This window comes from Vollenhovia emeryi, unplaced genomic scaffold (assembly GCF_000949405.1).
Source record: "Vollenhovia emeryi isolate VEMERY1.0 unplaced genomic scaffold, V.emery_V1.0 DF939132.1, whole genome shotgun sequence".
Lineage (NCBI taxonomy): Eukaryota > Metazoa > Arthropoda > Insecta > Hymenoptera > Formicidae > Vollenhovia > Vollenhovia emeryi.
Genome location: NW_011967234.1, coordinates 2,883,430 through 2,900,569, shown reverse-complemented (window position 1 = coordinate 2,900,569; position 17,140 = coordinate 2,883,430). Strand labels below are relative to the sequence as shown.

General features: G+C 44.3%; 2 protein-coding genes across 7 annotated transcripts; one reads left to right on the top strand and one right to left on the bottom strand.

Moving 5' to 3' along the window:
• The first annotated feature begins 35 nt into the window (after window positions 1–35).
• Window positions 36–10,603, top strand: LOC105568067 (dynactin subunit 1). Of its 5 annotated transcripts, XM_012023442.1 has the most exons (20): window positions 36–472; window positions 1,435–1,589; window positions 2,522–2,554; window positions 2,705–2,764; window positions 3,353–3,500; window positions 4,048–4,110; window positions 5,134–5,271; window positions 5,382–5,519; window positions 5,707–5,946; window positions 6,034–6,285; window positions 6,353–6,469; window positions 6,580–6,823; window positions 6,897–7,179; window positions 7,262–7,686; window positions 7,756–7,992; window positions 8,070–8,364; window positions 8,447–8,642; window positions 8,725–9,087; window positions 9,159–9,290; window positions 9,379–10,603. In XM_012023442.1, the coding sequence occupies exons 1-20, from the start codon at window positions 305–307 to the stop codon at window positions 9,592–9,594; spliced, it is 3,903 nt and encodes a 1,300-aa protein (XP_011878832.1). In that variant the 5' UTR covers window positions 36–304; the 3' UTR covers window positions 9,595–10,603. The 5 variants fall into 5 exon arrangements, with proteins under 5 accessions (XP_011878832.1, XP_011878833.1, XP_011878834.1 ...); XM_012023443.1 differs by lacking the exon at window positions 2,705–2,764 and having other exon boundaries at window positions 37–472; XM_012023444.1 differs by lacking the exon at window positions 4,048–4,110 and having other exon boundaries at window positions 37–472.
• Window positions 10,378–16,649, bottom strand: LOC105568069 (casein kinase I isoform alpha). Of its 2 annotated transcripts, none has more exons than XM_012023448.1 (6): window positions 16,353–16,649; window positions 14,688–14,797; window positions 14,248–14,470; window positions 13,859–14,152; window positions 13,486–13,774; window positions 10,378–12,381 (listed from the first exon to the last, which is right to left on the bottom strand). In XM_012023448.1, exons 1-6 carry the CDS (start codon window positions 16,479–16,481, stop codon window positions 12,371–12,373), a joined length of 1,056 nt encoding a protein of 351 aa, XP_011878838.1. In that variant the 5' UTR covers window positions 16,482–16,649; the 3' UTR covers window positions 10,378–12,370. The 2 variants fall into 2 exon arrangements, with proteins under 2 accessions (XP_011878838.1, XP_011878837.1); XM_012023447.1 differs by lacking the exon at window positions 10,378–12,381 and adding an exon at window positions 12,944–13,252.
• Between the last annotated feature and the right edge of the window lie 491 nt (window positions 16,650–17,140).

Genomic DNA, 17,140 nt, shown 5'->3' with positions numbered 1-17,140 from the left:
ATTTAGCGTATAGGGAATAAACGCTGCGTCGCGCGCGGAAGTGCGCGACGAGTGCGGCAGGTGCAGCAGGTGCGGCGACTGTCAGTGGGCATCTGACGGACGCATCGCGCGAGACGTTCCGACGGTTCTGTCCCGGAGCTGGTGTGTTGTTCGCCGGAGCTTGGATTCAGGATCCGCGAGGACCCGTGGCACTCGTCCCGCCAGGCCGCGTGCGGATCGACGCGGGGAGGAGTCGCGGCGTCGCGGGTTAATGCGCGGCTGACGCTCGCTCGTCCGCGTCCGGTGCGGGCTGACGGATACCGAGATGTCGTTCAAGATCGGCCAGCGCGTCGAGGTCCCCGTGAAGGAGTGCCATGGCGTCATCGCCTACGTCGGCCACCCGGCGTTCGCGTCGGGCAAGTGGATCGGCGTGATACTCGACGAGCCGAAGGGCAAGAACAACGGCAGCGTCAAGGGCCAGGCGTACTTCAAGGTGAACCAGCGGAGAGGGACGTCCAGTGTTTTAAGGCTGTCTACAATACATGGAGTAAGCTGGAGTAAGGAGTAGGAGTAAGGAAATAAATCCATTTTATTTCTTACTACTACTTCAGCTCTTAGGCTTACTCCCGGTGAATCAAAATGCCATCAATCAGTGTTACAATTATTTTAAAAATCATGCCCGTATTTCAGCTTCCTTACACCAAAAGCTAGAAGTTAGGGCTCTCCCTTACTCCTTAGGGTACTATTACATTTGTCGTACGACAAATTTTTCAAGCGTGTCGATTGGCCGCTGAATAGAAAGTTTCTAGATACTCGAGAATTTTACTATCCTTCAGCCAATCAATACGCTTAAAAACTTTGTCGTACGACAAATGTAATACCAGCCTTACTCCACGCTTACTCCACGTATTGTAGACCACGCATTAGAGTCGCCGCGGCGCGGCCTGGAGTAGCTTTGACTTCGGTTCGACTTGCCTTTCTCGCTTTTCTTATTTCGGAAAGAGACAAAAGGCAAGCTGGACCCCTGGTCCGCAGAGTTTCAAGTTGACCCAGCGGTAGGAATGAGGCCGACCTCGATTAGACCAGCGGTTGATTTAACTGGCAGAGCTGTAACATTTCAAAATTGCACGGTTCGTTGTCCTCAATCGTGTTATTGAAATGGTACAGGTATTTAGTCGCTGAATTAATCGCCGAGTCGTCTCTTGGTTTAGTCCAGGTTTACCGTGCGCGATCGATGACTATTCTTCCAAGTTTTGTTTTTACCGAGCAACGCGAAATCTCGTAAGGTCGGGGAAAATGTATCGGTTCGGTGTCGCGCGCGGTGCGACCGTATGATCCGCAATGGTTAGATAACATTTGTAAACAAGTACAAGTCTACTTTTGCCGTTTGGAGTAGTTTAACTCATTCAGCGTAGAAAATACACGTCTCATTGTTGTTCATTTCTGTCGCTACAGTGCGCGGAGAATCATGGCATGTTTGCGCGCCAGACGCAACTTATTCTGCTGGACGATGCTGGTAACAGGACCGAGCCTGTCAGCCCGTCGTCCGCAGGCAGCAATGCCACGACGCCGGATGACAGCGCCGCCAGAGCCAGGAGTCGGTTAAATAGGTGAGCCCTCGGATCCAGACGTCGGATTAAGAGAATCTCGGCTAGATTTAACAGCGAATTCGGTTGCTTGCATTAAGCCCGTATCGGACTACGGATTGAGATTGACATTAGACTGAAATTTGACCAGTCGGAGTAAAGTTTGCCAATTTCAAGTTCAGCGACTCTTACTCTAATCGGTCAAATTTCAATCTAATCTCAATCTCAGTCCGTAGTCCGGTACGGGCTTTAGTGCGCACCGGGTGCACACTGAGGCTTGTTCATGGCCTCTTCTTACATTTAACTTGTCTTAAATACGTGTTCAAAGAGTATTTTAGCCAAACAATGATCCGTGTAGCATCCATACGGATGCTACACGGATCATTTCACTGGCTAAAAATATTTCACGAGGTATTTAAAACGATCCTTAAATATAAGACTTGACTGTAAACGAGCCTTAGCGTGCACTCGGTGCGTACACTCAGTGCAAGCAACCGAACTCGCTATAGGATCCTTATGAAAAACGTAATTCTCAAGCAATAAATGCAGTAAACTGTAAATGCATACTGTAAGTAACAGATTGCGTACAGGGTGTCTCACTTTAAATGTCCCCCTTCGAACCAAACAACTTTTGTTTGAAACGTTTTCCCATATCTTTCATATCTTTGAAGATATTTGCGTGGATCATTTAAAATGTGGACACCCTGTATACTAGTCTCACAGTTAAAATGCTGTAGATAGAGTAATATACTATTTTGATATATTTTTAAAGTAGCATCATCAAGTACTATCGTTATCCGAAATGGAAAATATTAGAATCAAACGGTTGGGCAGATCAGAATTTGTCTGTGTCAAAAACATTCGCTATTGAACTGAGCCGAATGTAATTCATAAATTCGAAAGAGAGAGGGAGAGAGAACGTTTGAAATTATTTCTTTTCACAATTTTCATGCTAGCATTAGTATGCGTCGGAGGAACGAGCCTACAGCGTAAGTTTCCCACTTTGTAATAACAGAAAGAGGAGTGTGACGATCGTTATTATTTTCCTTTCCGAGAACTTGTAACATTTTTCATATAAGTAAACGAAGAGGCGAGTATGTGATTAATAATTCTTAACATGTATATGCTGCTCGTAAAAGTGTACGGAGAAAAACATCTCCTGCGAATGTTATTCGCCAGCAATCTGACAAACTATCTGGGTAAGATTACTGCAAGCTAAATTTTGGCGAACGGTGTCAGCAATGTGTATTTTTTTTTTATCGCTACTGTGCTTTACATAGACATTTTAAATGTCGCAATTGTCTCCTGATTACCGGCTCTGTCGAAATCATCACCGAACGTCCAAAGTATTCAGCTTTAAAGCACAAAACAAGTCGCCAACACGCCTGTTGTGGAGCTTATACTTATTTTTGGTTAATAAATTAGCTATCGTTTCCGTTTGTTGCTCATTATTGTGACACAAATGTTGTATTGCTAAATATTACAAGCTATTGAACTTTCGTTGTCCCTTTAATTTAAGTTTGCATTTCTGTGAGAATACATTTTCATTTTTAATATATTCTTTTCTATAATGTACCACACGCAAAACCACGTTACAGACATACGATTACACGAATATTAAGTACAATATTCTACGACCACGTATTATTTCTTCATTTCTTTATCTTTATTTCGATATAATAAGTTGGAAGTTTCCATCGCGGTTGATCAATGGTCAGCTTAGCAGCGTGTATAAGAAATGCAAGTTGCAAAATATCATTAACCATTTCGTGTTATTTTTCTTACAGTTCTCGATTATCCTTGTCTGGCAGTAGAACGTTGTTAAGTGCCCCAAGTACAGAAAGCCTAACTGGCTCATCGCACGAGCGTAGAGACGGCGGCGAGTCGTTGATCCCAGCACCGACCTCGACCTCAAAGCGAGCCTCATTCGTTGAGGTAAGACGTATTGTGATAAAGAGTATTGAACTGTCTGTAATGTAAATTATTCTTATACCGATAGAGCATATAAATTATTTTATACCTTCCATGTATCTTATACATTTTTATCAAAAAGTCGGAGCAAAAGATTGATCTATAAAGAACATTATTTAGAAGATTTAAGGCATGACGTATATATATGATGAATGGTACAATTCCTATGTGAACAAATTGTCTACTATATTCTTACGATGTACTTCCGTCGTTTTTGACTAACAAAGAGGTGATCTGATATTTCGAAATCTATAGGTCTCTCAATTATGTGTATGTTTCTTATATTCGTGTGCAAAGAATCCTATTCCGCGTCTCGGGCGATCAAATGTAATTGTGCACGTATGCGTTTCGTCTGACGTCGAAAAGTGTGCTTGGACAAAAAAAAAGAAAAGTAAGGTAGAATTAACGGTGAAAATTAGAAGAAAAGAGAGCGGACTGAATTTGTAAAAGCAAGTCGGAGGACTCCATTGGCACAGAATGATTCATATGGGAATGCACGTACGTGTTTCAGAAGTCCCCTAGCACGAGCTCGCCTCCCGGCAAAAAGCCAAAGGCCCAAGATGATCAGAATAATGTAATTAATACTCATTAATTGTAATATCTCAATTTTTTTAATACATCACCTCTCTAATATCTCGTTTCTCTCTCATACTAGCTGTTTGCCGATCATAAAGCATCGTAACACATAATTTTTGTAACAAAACAGCGCCCATTGCACCTTTGACGGATACCGTTCTTAGTGGATTGTCGACTTAATTTTATTTTACTCTCCGCATATCACCGTTGTGTTTAACATCAGCTTCATATTAACTGAGTTCTATGGTGCTTTGATAGTTCACGATACACACAATGGGAAAAGGGTCATTCTGCATCGTCTCGTCCTATACAGTTAGGAATTGATTTCCCCTTGCATTTGTGTTGCAAGCTTTAATTAATACTAATATTCAGCACGGATGGGTTTTACACCCCTGAGGTGTGGCTTTGCCTGATCAATAACTTTCTCAGAGTATTACATTTGTCAAGAGTTAACGTTCGTGGAACGGGGATGCAAATGAACGTACTTGTGCGAGTCGTTAGGACGTAATAGATGAGCAGCCTCGATGCTCTGACTTTAGCCGTGTATCCTGTGTAAATGTATCACACAACACGACTCAACTCATCAACTGGATCCTCCTCTTTATACTCGTATATAGTACTAATAGAATTATTCGGTGTAGCTTGTTGGTGTTTTGCTACTTGCAACTAATCTCACCTTAATCACCATGAAACTGACTAATGTTATCCGAATGTAAATACAAGAAACAACGGCATTAATCGTAAACATCCATGTGCGATTCTCATATGTAGGAAATGTGGGGTGTTTTTTTCATTGCCGCATTTTGAGAATATAATTATGTTATCTTTGTTTGCGCCATCCATATACCGTTTAGTTATACCGTGTATATGCGTTTCAAGCTGACACAGGTACACAGGTCCAGAGGACTTTGAAGAAAAACTCTTTGGCGATATACAATTCTTTCATGCGATAATAAAAAGAACACCCAACGGCACGGGACGCAAATATATCTTACTCCTCTTTTCCATTTCTGTAATCCAGACAGGTTTTGTAGAAACGTTGAAGCCGCAATTCGTGCCCGGTCAGGTGATGGCGGGTTCGGCGGCAGCCGCGAGCTTGGTGGAGGAGAAATTGTCGCACTTGCAACTTGTGCAAGAAAACGACAATTTGAAATCTCAGGTAAATTTCTCTCGCAGGGTTTTCCTTTTACCTCGGGAATCGCTTTACTGTTTGCCGCCGATCCAAAATTATCCCTGTTTAAATTGCGATGTGCGTACATAATATTACAGGTGCGTGATCTTACCGAGAAAGTGGAAACGCTACGTGTAAAGCGAATGCAGGACAAGGAAAGGATGAAAGATTTCGAGAAAACGAAACTTCAAGTTGAACAGCTGCTTGAATTTAAGGCCAAAGTCATGGAAAGTCAGGTGAGTATTGCATGTAGTAGAAATCACGCTTAAAGAAATCAAGGATGACAATATAGGACATTAAATTGTCGACGATTTCGAAGCTCGAACGTCGCTCCAGGATCCTCGGGATGTCGAGAAATTCCGGTTTTTCCCTCCATTTTTGAGAACGTTATTTAATTTCCACTTGTTCTTTGTGTTATCAAAGGCGAGTCTGCAAAGAGAGCTACAACGAGCTCGGCAAGAAGCTAGAGAAGCTCACGTGGCGAGGGAACAGTACCAAGAGGAGATGTCTGATCTTGCAGAGACCGTGGAAATGGCTACGTTGGATAAAGAAATGGCGGAAGAGAAGGCCGAGACTCTTCAGATCGAGCTGGAGCAACTAAAGGAGAAATTGGAGGAACAAACGTTGGATCTAGAGATATTGCGCACAGAAATGTCCGGGCGGGTAATAACATTTCGTCTAATTTATATATACGCTTCGTCAAGTTTTTTTTACGGATTTGGCGCGTTCAAATGACACTATTTCCAAAAGGCGTCCAGCGGTGGATTGACTACGGGAGCTTCGAGCTACGAGGTGAAGCAATTGGAGCAGCAAAACAATAGGTTGCGCGAAACGCTCGTGAAAATGCGCGATTTATCCGCGCACGAGAAACACGAGTTCCAAAAGCTGCAAAAGGATATGGATCAGAAAAAGTCCGAGATCTTGGAATTGGGTCGTACGAAAGAGAAGTTGTCGGCGCGGGTCGAAGAAATGGAACATCAGATAGCGGATCTACAGGAACAAGTACGTACCGTTTGCACGAATTTCCAATAACGTCATAGTTGCACATATATACGTTTTCCCTCTGTAGGTCGATGCGGCATTAGGAGCTGAAGAAATGGTCGAGATGCTAGGCGAGAAGAAAATGGCATTGGAAGAAAAAGTGGCTGAACTGGAAGAGGCTGTTGCAGATTTGGAGGCCCTACAAGTACGTAGCTCTTGTTCTACAAAAGAAATATTTATCGTTATTTACGTAGATCTTGTTCTACAAAAGATATAGTTTACGACAAACACACAATACACTACGAATCCGTTTAGGATATGTCGGATCAACTGGCCGAATCGTCCAAAGAGTTGGAACTGGAGCTTCGCGAGGAACTGGATCTCGCGCTCGGGGCAGCACGCGACGCCCAACGGCACCGGGACGCCGCGCTGGAGACGCTGGCGGATCGCGAATTGACCATCACGAAGTTCCGCGAACTCACGCATCAATTGCAGGACCAATGTTTGCAGTTGCAGCAACGCGTTCAGTCGACAGAGTCTACCAAGACTAACGTTCGAGGTAGGACAGAAAGTGGTGGCGCAAATTTATCACCTAAGTTGCCTCCTTTTTCATAAATTCATTTGTCATTTAGGCGCGGATCAACAACTAGCGGAGATATTAGACTTCCAGAAAACATTCGCTGAGACTCGAGCGCAAACCAAGGCGGTCGATCTGGAACTGCGTCGTTTAGACGCTGAGGAAGCGCGAAATCACGTGTCCTACTTGGTGTCCTTCATGCCCCCCGCATTTTTAACTCGCGGCGGAGATCACGACGCGATATTGACTCTCTTATTGATACCAAGAATGACACAAAAAACGGAGATATTGATTTCGCAAGTTCGGGAAAAGTACAGGTCGATCGAAAAGATAGACAGGTAATGATAATTCGATTTTGTCGCGCGAGCCTCATTTAGATTCCTCGTGCAATACAATATTTAATTTTCTTTTCTATTACAGGCCTTCTGTAGTGAGAGGCCACTCGGTAGCACAATATTCGTTCAGATCTCGTCTGTGCTCGCACATGTACGCCTTGCAAACCACCCTGAGCTGCTTCGAGTCGACCTTAAACTCGTGTAACTCGGAGATGTTACTCAAAGCGGGAGCGGCTTACCCGGAAATGGCGGCGCAGGAGAAGTCCTTGGACTCGCTGATCGAGCTGGCCAAGCGAGATCAGTTGGACGAGAATCTGCCGATGGACGCGATCGAGAAGTGCTGCGGATACTTCGCCACGATGTTCTTCGTGCTCTTCGGCGAGAGTACGGCAGTCAACCAGGCGCGCCTGATCGTGAATGGCACGAGAACCTTGGGCAATACGTGCGATGCCGTGGCCACCGACGCCGCGGCGATCAAAGTGTTGATACAAGGCGATGGTGGTGACATAGGTACGTAATATTTGTTGCTTAATTAAATTTTACCCCTGAACAGATTGTAACGTACTCTTGCTGCTAAAGGTTTGCTCTGTCAACACGTCGAAACGACGTGCGAGGTGATCCAGCAGCACCTGAAGTCGGCTAGAAGGCGAGTACCGCGTGATCACGCTGGCCCAGCATTCTCCGTAGGCGCCAATTTAGGATTGGATAAAGATTGCAACGAACAATTCTCGACGTGCTATCAGCATGGCGTGAAGATTACGAAGACACTCCAGTATCTATTGAAGAGTGCCTTGCAGGCTATTACCGAAAATGGCGGTAGGTACCTTGCATGGGTGATGAATTCTCTCGGAAAGTTTGTCTTTATAGTTTTTATAAATGGTTTCTCTCTTCAGATTTAGACACGGGGCTGGCGACCGACAAGTTGAAGGAAATGGCCGCGACGTCCAGCGAAAGAGTGTACGATACGGAAGACTTGGGACCTGTGGCCACTATCAAGGCCAGTTTAAAGGTAATACAACAACTGGCGGCGAATCTGGCGCAGAAGATGGCCGAGTGCGAGAACGAGTTAGCTATAAGCGGGCAGGCACAGAGTCAGCAACACTCTATGGAGCGTGATCAGGTAACGCCAATTGCGGCTAGAGCAATTGCGGTGAGGAAGGAATTGGAAGAAACGAAAATACTCGGCAGGTGCGTACACTTCTGTCGGCTGGTTATGTAATTATTATCAGACGATCCTGTGAAATAATCCTTTGGCATTTTTACATTTCAGAAAACTCGAGGCGAGGGACAGTGACATACGCGAGGCGAGATTGGCTTTGCGGGAGAAGCAGGAAGAATTATCCGAGATGACGCTACGGAAGGAATTGGCCGAGAAGCGTTATGCGACGCAGCAGCACGAGCACGAGATGAATGTCGAGAAGCTGAAGAGAAAATTGGAAGAGGCGCAAAATCAATTAAAACGGAAGGTATCCACTGTCGTATATCGTAAATCTGTATAACTTATCTACGTATTTGTCCACTGGTTCTACATATTTTCTTTGACGACAGGAAAAAGAATTCGAAGAAACGATGGACCATCTTCAAACCGATATCGACAGTCTGGAATCGGAGAAAGGACAATTGAAGGAAAAGTTGAAGTCAATCGGCAAGAAGACGATATCGGTGTCTGGCGCGGACAGCACGACGGGAAGCACTTCGATAACGAGTACTTTAGACAACAAATATTACGTACAAGAGATAAACGCCCTCAAGCAAGCCTTAAATAACGAGCATCAGCAAAAGAAGAAGATAATGTGCGCGGTCTTGCGTCAGAAGTTGGACAATTTGGAGCCGTTGCCATCGCCGACGAATCTAAAGTCTCTGGATACGAAAATTCAAGAACTGCGAAAGAAGACTACCGATCTCGTCAAGGTAATTGATTACTAATTGATAATCATTATTGCACTCGGATATTCTTTACGATAAATTTATTCACATTTCAGGATGTCGAAAAGACTCTGGTATATCCGACAGTTCCCGATTTGAGGCGCAAAGTGCCCGAGACATCTTATCATTATTTACTGGAACGACAGAGGAACATTATGCAATTGAAGGAACGAGTTGACGAGCTAGTGGTAAGTACAGATGAAAGATAGATAAGCAACGATAGTCGACGTAGTGTCGATTACTGGATGCTCAAAATGTATTTTGTATACTTTTCAGGCTCAGGTACGTCGCGAGGCTATTAAACGTACACCGGGTGGAAGAGCGGAAGCGAATTTCGCTGTGTATCCGAATCGCGAGATGGCGGCGGCGATGCAGGAACGCAAGTTACTTGCCGCCGAAATAAAGATCCCTTACAACGGCCCGGAACAATCGTTCTCCGTTAACGTAGGACCGAAAGAACTTAGGAAAATTCACACTCTACTGTACTATTAAAGAATCCGCGCATTGTTTTCTTATTTATTGCGTGACAAGATCACAGAATCCCCAAGATGTACCGGGCGAAAGAGAGACTATCTTTTTCTAATTTTTTCACGGTAGCAATATTTTGTACTATGTTGCCGTATCCTGTCGTGCTCTATAAGGGTAAACCGAGCTAATTGTACATGTTGTTGCGGCACCAACCAGGCTTTTATACAGACAGTTCATGTCGTATCCTTGTAACGATGTGAAAAAAAAGGTACAGGGCAGATGTAGTAATTCGCAATTTGCACTTGTGCAAGGTTTATTTATTTCCGATGGGCTACAGCGCGATGACCGGTGCATCGCAGCTGGGAGGCTCTTTTTTTCAGTGTTCAATACGTTTGTAAACGCAATGTTATTTAGTATTAACAATACGGAAGAAAAATCATGTGCCTCCGCGGCTTTTCTGTATTATATATATATATATATGCCTTTAAGAATTGTCAAATATATGGTCTAAAAATATTTACATAAGTGTTTTATATGTACACCCTAAACGGTGATGGTATCACAATAATAGAAAGTGGTGTGGTCTTCTGTAGAGCGGGTACACACCACCCCTACCTTGACCAAACATCATGTACACTTTCACTGTTGCCATGCATTGTACACAACAGCCGATCGCGGTGAGTCGTCAGCAACATTTAATGAAACAGAAAGTTATAGTACAATATTCCAGGTTTTTTATTTGTAGAGATAAAAGGAGCAGTAAACCGTTCATGTCCTCAAATATTTATGAAATAAGGTATGCCTTAATTACTGTCACAATTTTATTATACATACAGGCATGCATATGTGCGTATGTATATACATAGGTTTGCGATATATCTTAAGCACGTACATAGGTATATATATACACACACATACACACAGCAGATAGTACTTAAGTGCATATATCGTTAGTTATTTTATTAACTTACTCGCTCATTCATTCTCACATGTTGATGCGCACTTTTACACTTTCATTTATCCCCTTCATAATAATAATAATTAACCACACATTCAATCGAGGATGGTTATTGGGTATTTATTCCTTTTCATATTCTCGAGTGTCCGTCAGGCAGCGTGATCCGCTTCTTCGGATACAATAGAAGCTTTAAGATTTCAGTTGAATTCATCATTGCAATCTGTACTTAAAGCTGACCGGACGACTGGTAGTACCTTCCACGACGAGGACGCACGCTAACATTATTCGTTAAGGGTGTACAATCGTAACATCCTTTTGGAAACTAATGCTCGTAGAATATGGACATGAAGAGAGAGTTTAGCATCTAGAATGAACAATACAACTAAAATCTTAAACAAAATGAATAGAAACGTATAGTTCTTTAGCGATTGCCGATATCAAACAAGTATTCCGACTGTTCGAGGCGACTTCTCTCGGTGTGTATGTGTATGCGAAGAACGTGTACGAAGAACGTTGGTCACGATGAAGTATGAAGTCCCTTAACGTGTATACAAAATATCAAACTTAATCTTGAAGCAACAGCACGTGAAATAGCTCTCTACTGCACAGTCTCAGCTAGTAAAAACTATATACGGAAGAATTATCCAGCTAGAGCCTCAGTTACAGGAATACTTTCCGAACGAGATAATTTGCTTTTCATATTATCTAGATGAAAGTAAGCTTGTAACTACTTCCAACTATTCAAAATTTCTTCTTCGACCTCTTCGATTCATGATAAACATATTCACAGACAGAAAGAGAGTAAATCGAGGGATATTTCTACAATAGTCGTTAGTCGTTTGTTCCTTTCTCGATGGAGTACACGTTACTCAATACAGTACGGTACATACTTAAAAGTTAGATTGTTGCCTTAACATTAAGGTATCTTTAATATTACTTTAACTTGTCAATATTATATCAGAGAGTGAGACGTAATCGTTCGTTCATATAAAAAAGGAAAAAAAAACACAAAATTATTGCAGTCAATCGTACCAAAAGTAAGTGTGTGCAATGGTAGTACCTTTGATACTCTTGACTGATCGATACTATCCCCGATAAGAAAAATATTAACACTTTCTCAACATTCCGCGTACGCTGGCGGAACGCCGATCGCGCTATATTGAAGACAAAACCAAATTTAGGAAGCAGAATGTCAGTGTTTGCCACGGTAGTACTCATATTCTCACAAAACACTCGCATATTTTGCATATCTCTCTTCTCTCTATTTATAGAATAGATATAAAATTTTACACCACACGCTCCGCAGATCAATGCGAGCATCCAAGAATGGTCACAACGTCCTCTCTTTCTCTCCATGAAAGTTACACAAATTTCGCGAATTTAAATCACCCACTGTATTCACAAGCCCGACAATATATAATCTGTACGTCCTTGCAATCTTCTTCGGGGGGGCAACAAAACCTTTATTTTTTTTTAATGATTACCAACGGTAAGTTATATACGTAACAACAAAATAAGAACAAGCCACTTTCTGGCTGGCTGGTCTCTCACTCGGATTTCGAAATCCAAAAAGTTCAATCAGCCGAAACTCTAAGTTGCCTGGTGTTACAATCATCCACGTGTGGTTCAGTAAATATGTGAATACAATCATGTTCCCCTTGTCGCATACGCGTATATGCCGCATATGTAATTACATCACTTCACTCTTCTCTCTTTGCGCGAAATTAGAGTGTTGACTGATATGACTCTTTGAATGATAACTTCTGTAAGAAATTCGGTACCTCGTTTGAAATACTTTAGTGATCGCGATCAAGATTGTTGCTACAATGAGGAGTTATAGTCTTAGCGCGCTCCTGGAACAAATAAAATTGAATTTTGAAATTATAGAAATTATATTTCCTTTAATTCTGCTATAAATAATATGTTTTGTGAATCGTGCAAATGTAGTAACTTTCTTTTCGTTATTTCGCCTGATTCTCGCATCATGTAACATATGAAATATGCAAGCGTGTTTACTTGTTTTCACAATTTTGCATTATATGTAAGGAACATTATCGATGTCAATTAAAAATTCAGTAGAAGACATTGAAGCATAAGTTCGTCAATTAAATTAATAATAGGCGGAAAGATAGTAAATGCACCAATAAATACAAGTCTCAAAGTTTCGTGTACAGAATTAAAAAATTATCATAATATATACAATAAATTTACATGTATATTGTTTCAAATCATTCAACAGTATTCAAAGCTCACAAGAATCTAAGAATTATTAAAATGTAAGAGCTATTAAATAATGAAGACAGGAACATTAAACAGTGTGTGTTTTGGCAAATGAGTGGTACGTTTGTACAAGAGAAATAACGCGAGTCTTCATAAATGTACGGAATTTCTTCCGCAAAATGTTCTTTAAAAGTGTTTAGAAAATTTGGGCATAGATTTATTATTAAAAGTTATAGGATTAGAATGAATCGTTAAGTGAATGTTAATTAGCGTACAAGCATACTTATATTTCCATGATTGTTTCAGTCATTATGTTATTAGTAAATAGCGTAAAGAAAATCTTTCTCTCCGAAAAATTTATTGCCGTGCCGATTATCTCATCGGGGAAGAAGGAAAAAGCATTAAAAAAGCCCCGGTGTTATTGCTTCTTGGAAGAATGATTTGTGCCAATCGAATTGTTGAGTTTTGTGGAGGACGCCAACCATCTTTTAAGGTTGAAACTGGCTGTTAAAAAATGATATAATTTATATAAACAACAACTGTAAAAAAAACCAAAAATGTTGAGTTTACGACAGTGATGTAGAACACTTAATTTGTCCAGTTTGAACAACTTAAAGGCTAGCCCCATTACGATCGTTACGGACTGAATATGAAACGATGGCGTCAGATATGATTTGCTAGGGGGACTTATACGTGGACATGCTGCGAAAGGTTAATTCCAAAAATTTTCATTGCACCTGATTGAGTGTTGGCCTGAGTAGATGCCTGTCCTTGTCCCTGCCCTTGCCCCTGAGCACCTTGAGCACCTTGAGAGAGACCTGGTCCAGCTGCTGACACTCCACCGCTAATATTACCACTCGCTGCCTTTTGCTTCAACATCGTCCAATCAAATGTATAATCGTACTGGTGGTTCAATGTACGGAAAAGTATGCGGAAAAGCTGGCGTAAATACATGTAGTCCGGGCTTTCTTCAAAGCGTAGACCTCGCGTGTAATTTAAATACATTGCAAATTCGGCAGGAAATCCCTGAAACGCGACGAGCCTCGTGTTACGGATATACATATATACATAATAAGATACAGACGAGGAAAGAAAGTTTTACCGGCGTACCTTGCATAAGACTTCTACTGGCGTGGACATTTTTTTCTCACTAATTTTCTCGTACTTCTGCTTCTTCGTCGCGGCTTTGAGACCTTGCCAAGGTAACGATCCCCGATTAAAGTACATAAGAACATAGCCGAGTGATTCCATGTCGTCGCGACGACTCTGCTCAATTCCGAGATGCGCATTGATAGAAGCATACCTCGCAGTGCCCGTTAAATTTTTATCCTCGCGGTATATTATGTGCAGTCTTGTGCGACTATCTCTATACTTTTTAGCCAATCCAAAATCGATGAGGAATAGCTGAAACGTTCATTCCGTAATTCAGTATTGGCGCACGGTAGTACTTCATTTTGCGTGTATCATCACTGCAGCAACGATCAGACTGAGATGCGTACCTTATTACAGTGTCGCCCAATCCCCATTAAAAAATTATCTGGCTTTATATCTCTGTGGATGAAGTGTTTGCAGTGAACGTACTCAATCCTACCAATCATCTGGTCTGCCAGCATCAAGACCGTCTTGATTGTAAACCTTCTTGAGCAGAAGGTGAAAAGGTCTTCCAAAGATGGCCCGAGAAGATCCATCACGAGGACATTGTACTCGCGTTCTTGGCCGTACCTGGGCAGAGGACAATTCCTGTCAGTGGACCGTCTGGCACCGCGGTCTTAATATCTTAACTAACACCAATTCCATTGTAATAATTAAAAACAAAATTAACTTTTACATTCATTGCAACGTGGCTTTCGGCGCGTTGTATCGATATCTAAATTGAAATCTCGATACGTACAAAGTGTCGAGGCACCCAAAGGTACAAAGCGTTAAATGTGATAATTACCAGCGTATGTGTGGTATCCCTATACCACCGTGTAATATTTTGTAGAGCTTCGATTCGTACAAAAGCTGAGGATGCCGGGCTCGCATGTTCTCCAGCTTGACTGCAACTTCCTGAAAAAGAAGACACGCGTGTCAGCAAGCTGCATCGCGAGGCTTTAGCCACCAACACGAGGATCGCGAGCAAAGAGCAGGTGAATCAAACGATATAATAACGTTATGGATTCCTTTCCGCTGTCCCGACTCTCCTACGTTTAGGCACTGTATCTACTTGCGCCGCGAGATAGGTACATCTCCAAAGCATTGAAAATACTGGAAAGATAGGAAAGAGAACGAGGGTCCCTCGACGATGGTGAGAGACGCACCAGGTTTATGTTACAGTCAACGGCATACGCTACTGTCTTAAATCAGGATTCAAGCCAACGGCGCGCGATACTATTTTTCATACTGAATTTGCCTACGAGAGTCAATCGCGATGCACAAGTTTTTATCAGGTAACTTAAGTAGGAAAGCTAGTGTCGCGTGCCGTTGGCTTAAGCCTCAAGTCGTCTCATCTGAAGCCAACGGCGCGCGATACTATTTTTCCTACTGGATTGTTTACGAGAGGCGAACCGGATGCAGAGTTTTAGATCAGGTGGCTCCAAGCGAAATCCCGGTTGGCTTTCGTAAGCAATCCAGTAGGGAAAATCGTATCGTGTGCCGTCGGCACGAAGCTCTGCAACCTTATTGGTTCTCGTAGGCAATCGAGCAGGAAAAGTAATATTGCGTGCCGTTGGCGTATAAATTCCCATTAAATTGCACTCTTGTCTATCTGAAGACGATCTCAAGACGATCTGAAATATTTAACATCCGACTACGAATACCGCTCTGAAGTCTTAGTCAAACTCTATTTCCCGATCGTTGTTGTTCACGCGCCGTCGTATTCTGCCAGGATTATCCTTGCGTCATTATTCTTGATCTTTTCTTTCGTTAACACTAGACATGTGCCGCCGCATATAGAGCTCGCAAGTGGACGCCGCTTAAAATAAAGCGCACGGCGCGCAACGGTACCGTCAAAAAGGAATCGCGGTCCGCGAAACAATAAACGGGACGAGGACCGGTCGCCCCTTCGCCCCGCGCGTCATTGTTTACTGCGCTCGCGACAGTCGATTCTCCTTATCCGCGAGCGAGACTCGCGACCCGCTGGGGGGTGCGCCAGGGTTCAACCTGGGCCCCAGCGAGGGGACCGCGGCAGGCAACGCTCTCTCGACACTACTCGTCGCCGTTGTGACAAGCTTATATTTATCTCGATCGCGTCCAGACGCACGCAGGCACGTACCTACGTCACTCGAGCTCGTAGTAACCGTCGTCGTCATCGTCGTCCGCGGCGGACGAGCGAGGCCCGTCGCGACCAGAAGGCCCCTTCTGGCACTCGGCACGGGAATCGCGGTCGACATGTCGCGGCGCCGTTTCGCGAACGACCGTGTGCCGTCCCGTCCCGAACGAGGGGGAAGTACTCGGGATCGGGCGCCGTTCCGTTCCGGACGCGACGCGACGGAGCGAGAAACGGGGAAACGCGAGCTGGTTGGCAGTCCAGCAGTAGGTCGTGCAGCAGGTCGGCCGGGGGGGAAAAGGAGAGAGAGAGAGAGAGGAGAGAAAAAAAAGAAAGAGACGCCTGGGTCGGCCTTACCTCGCCATTGGAGATGTTGATGCCGAGGTAAATGTCGCCGAAGGAGCCCGAGCCGATCTTCCTCATCAACCTGTACTTGCCACCCACGATGAACTCGCTCTTCGCGATCGAGATCGCCAACGACGCCATGTCACTGCTCTCCTCCGTATGCCTTCTCTCTCACCTCCACTCCGTCTGGCTCTTCCCTTACGCGGGGACCTCTACACGGCGATGTAAGTTTTGCACCTGCTCTCCGTCTCTCTCCCTCGCCCGCCGTCTCTCGCTCGCTCCGCCGTGTTCCGCGATACTCTCCCCCTCTCTCTCTCTTTCTCTCGCCCCCTCGCTCCGTCTCTCCTGCTCGCTGGCTCCCTTTCTCTCTCTCTCTCTCTCTCGCGCCTACGCGCGAAGGTCGCGAGCCGAATCGTAGGGGTAAAGCACCGGACCCTTTGGCGTATCGGGCTCCGCGGGTCAGAGTCTCGCTGCCAGTCGGGGTCGCCGGGGCGGGTGCCGCGAAATGCGGTCGTCGCGAACGTCGGTTACGAGCGGGCTGTTCACTGGCAGCACGGCAGGCCCCGTCGACAGCGCGCCGACATTTTCCCTCTCGCTGTGGGCACGAAGAGCAGCGACTGACGGTTCCCGGAAGCGATGCGTCACCGACCGACGGCGCGCGAGACGCTGGCGACTCTGGCGGAGAGGCGGGGGGGCGACGGCCGACCGCCGCTGCCGCTCAATGGAGTCACCGTGGACGCGCGACGCCGCGCGTCCGCCCGTGCGTCCGCGCCGCGACGACTCGCGCGCGGGATCGCCGA

Excerpts from the sequence above, each read along its gene's own strand:
- LOC105568069 (XM_012023447.1), bottom strand. The coding sequence starts at position 16,481 with ATGGCGTCGTTGGCGATCTCGATCGCGAAGAGCGAGTTCATCGTGGGT. Across the intron at positions 14,798-16,352 it reads TCAACATCTCCAATGGCGAG|GAAGTTGCAGTCAAGCTGGA; the intron begins GTAAGGCCGACC and ends CTTCTTTTTCAG. Across the intron at positions 14,153-14,247 it reads TTGGGCGACACTGTAATAAG|CTATTCCTCATCGATTTTGG; the intron begins GTACGCATCTCA and ends TGAACGTTTCAG.
- LOC105568067 (XM_012023442.1), top strand. The coding sequence starts at position 305 with ATGTCGTTCAAGATCGGCCAGCGCGTCGAGGTCCCCGTGAAGGAGTGC. Across the intron at positions 7,180-7,261 it reads TCGATCGAAAAGATAGACAG|GCCTTCTGTAGTGAGAGGCC; the intron begins GTAATGATAATT and ends TTTCTATTACAG. Across the intron at positions 7,687-7,755 it reads AGGCGATGGTGGTGACATAG|GTTTGCTCTGTCAACACGTC; the intron begins GTACGTAATATT and ends TTGCTGCTAAAG.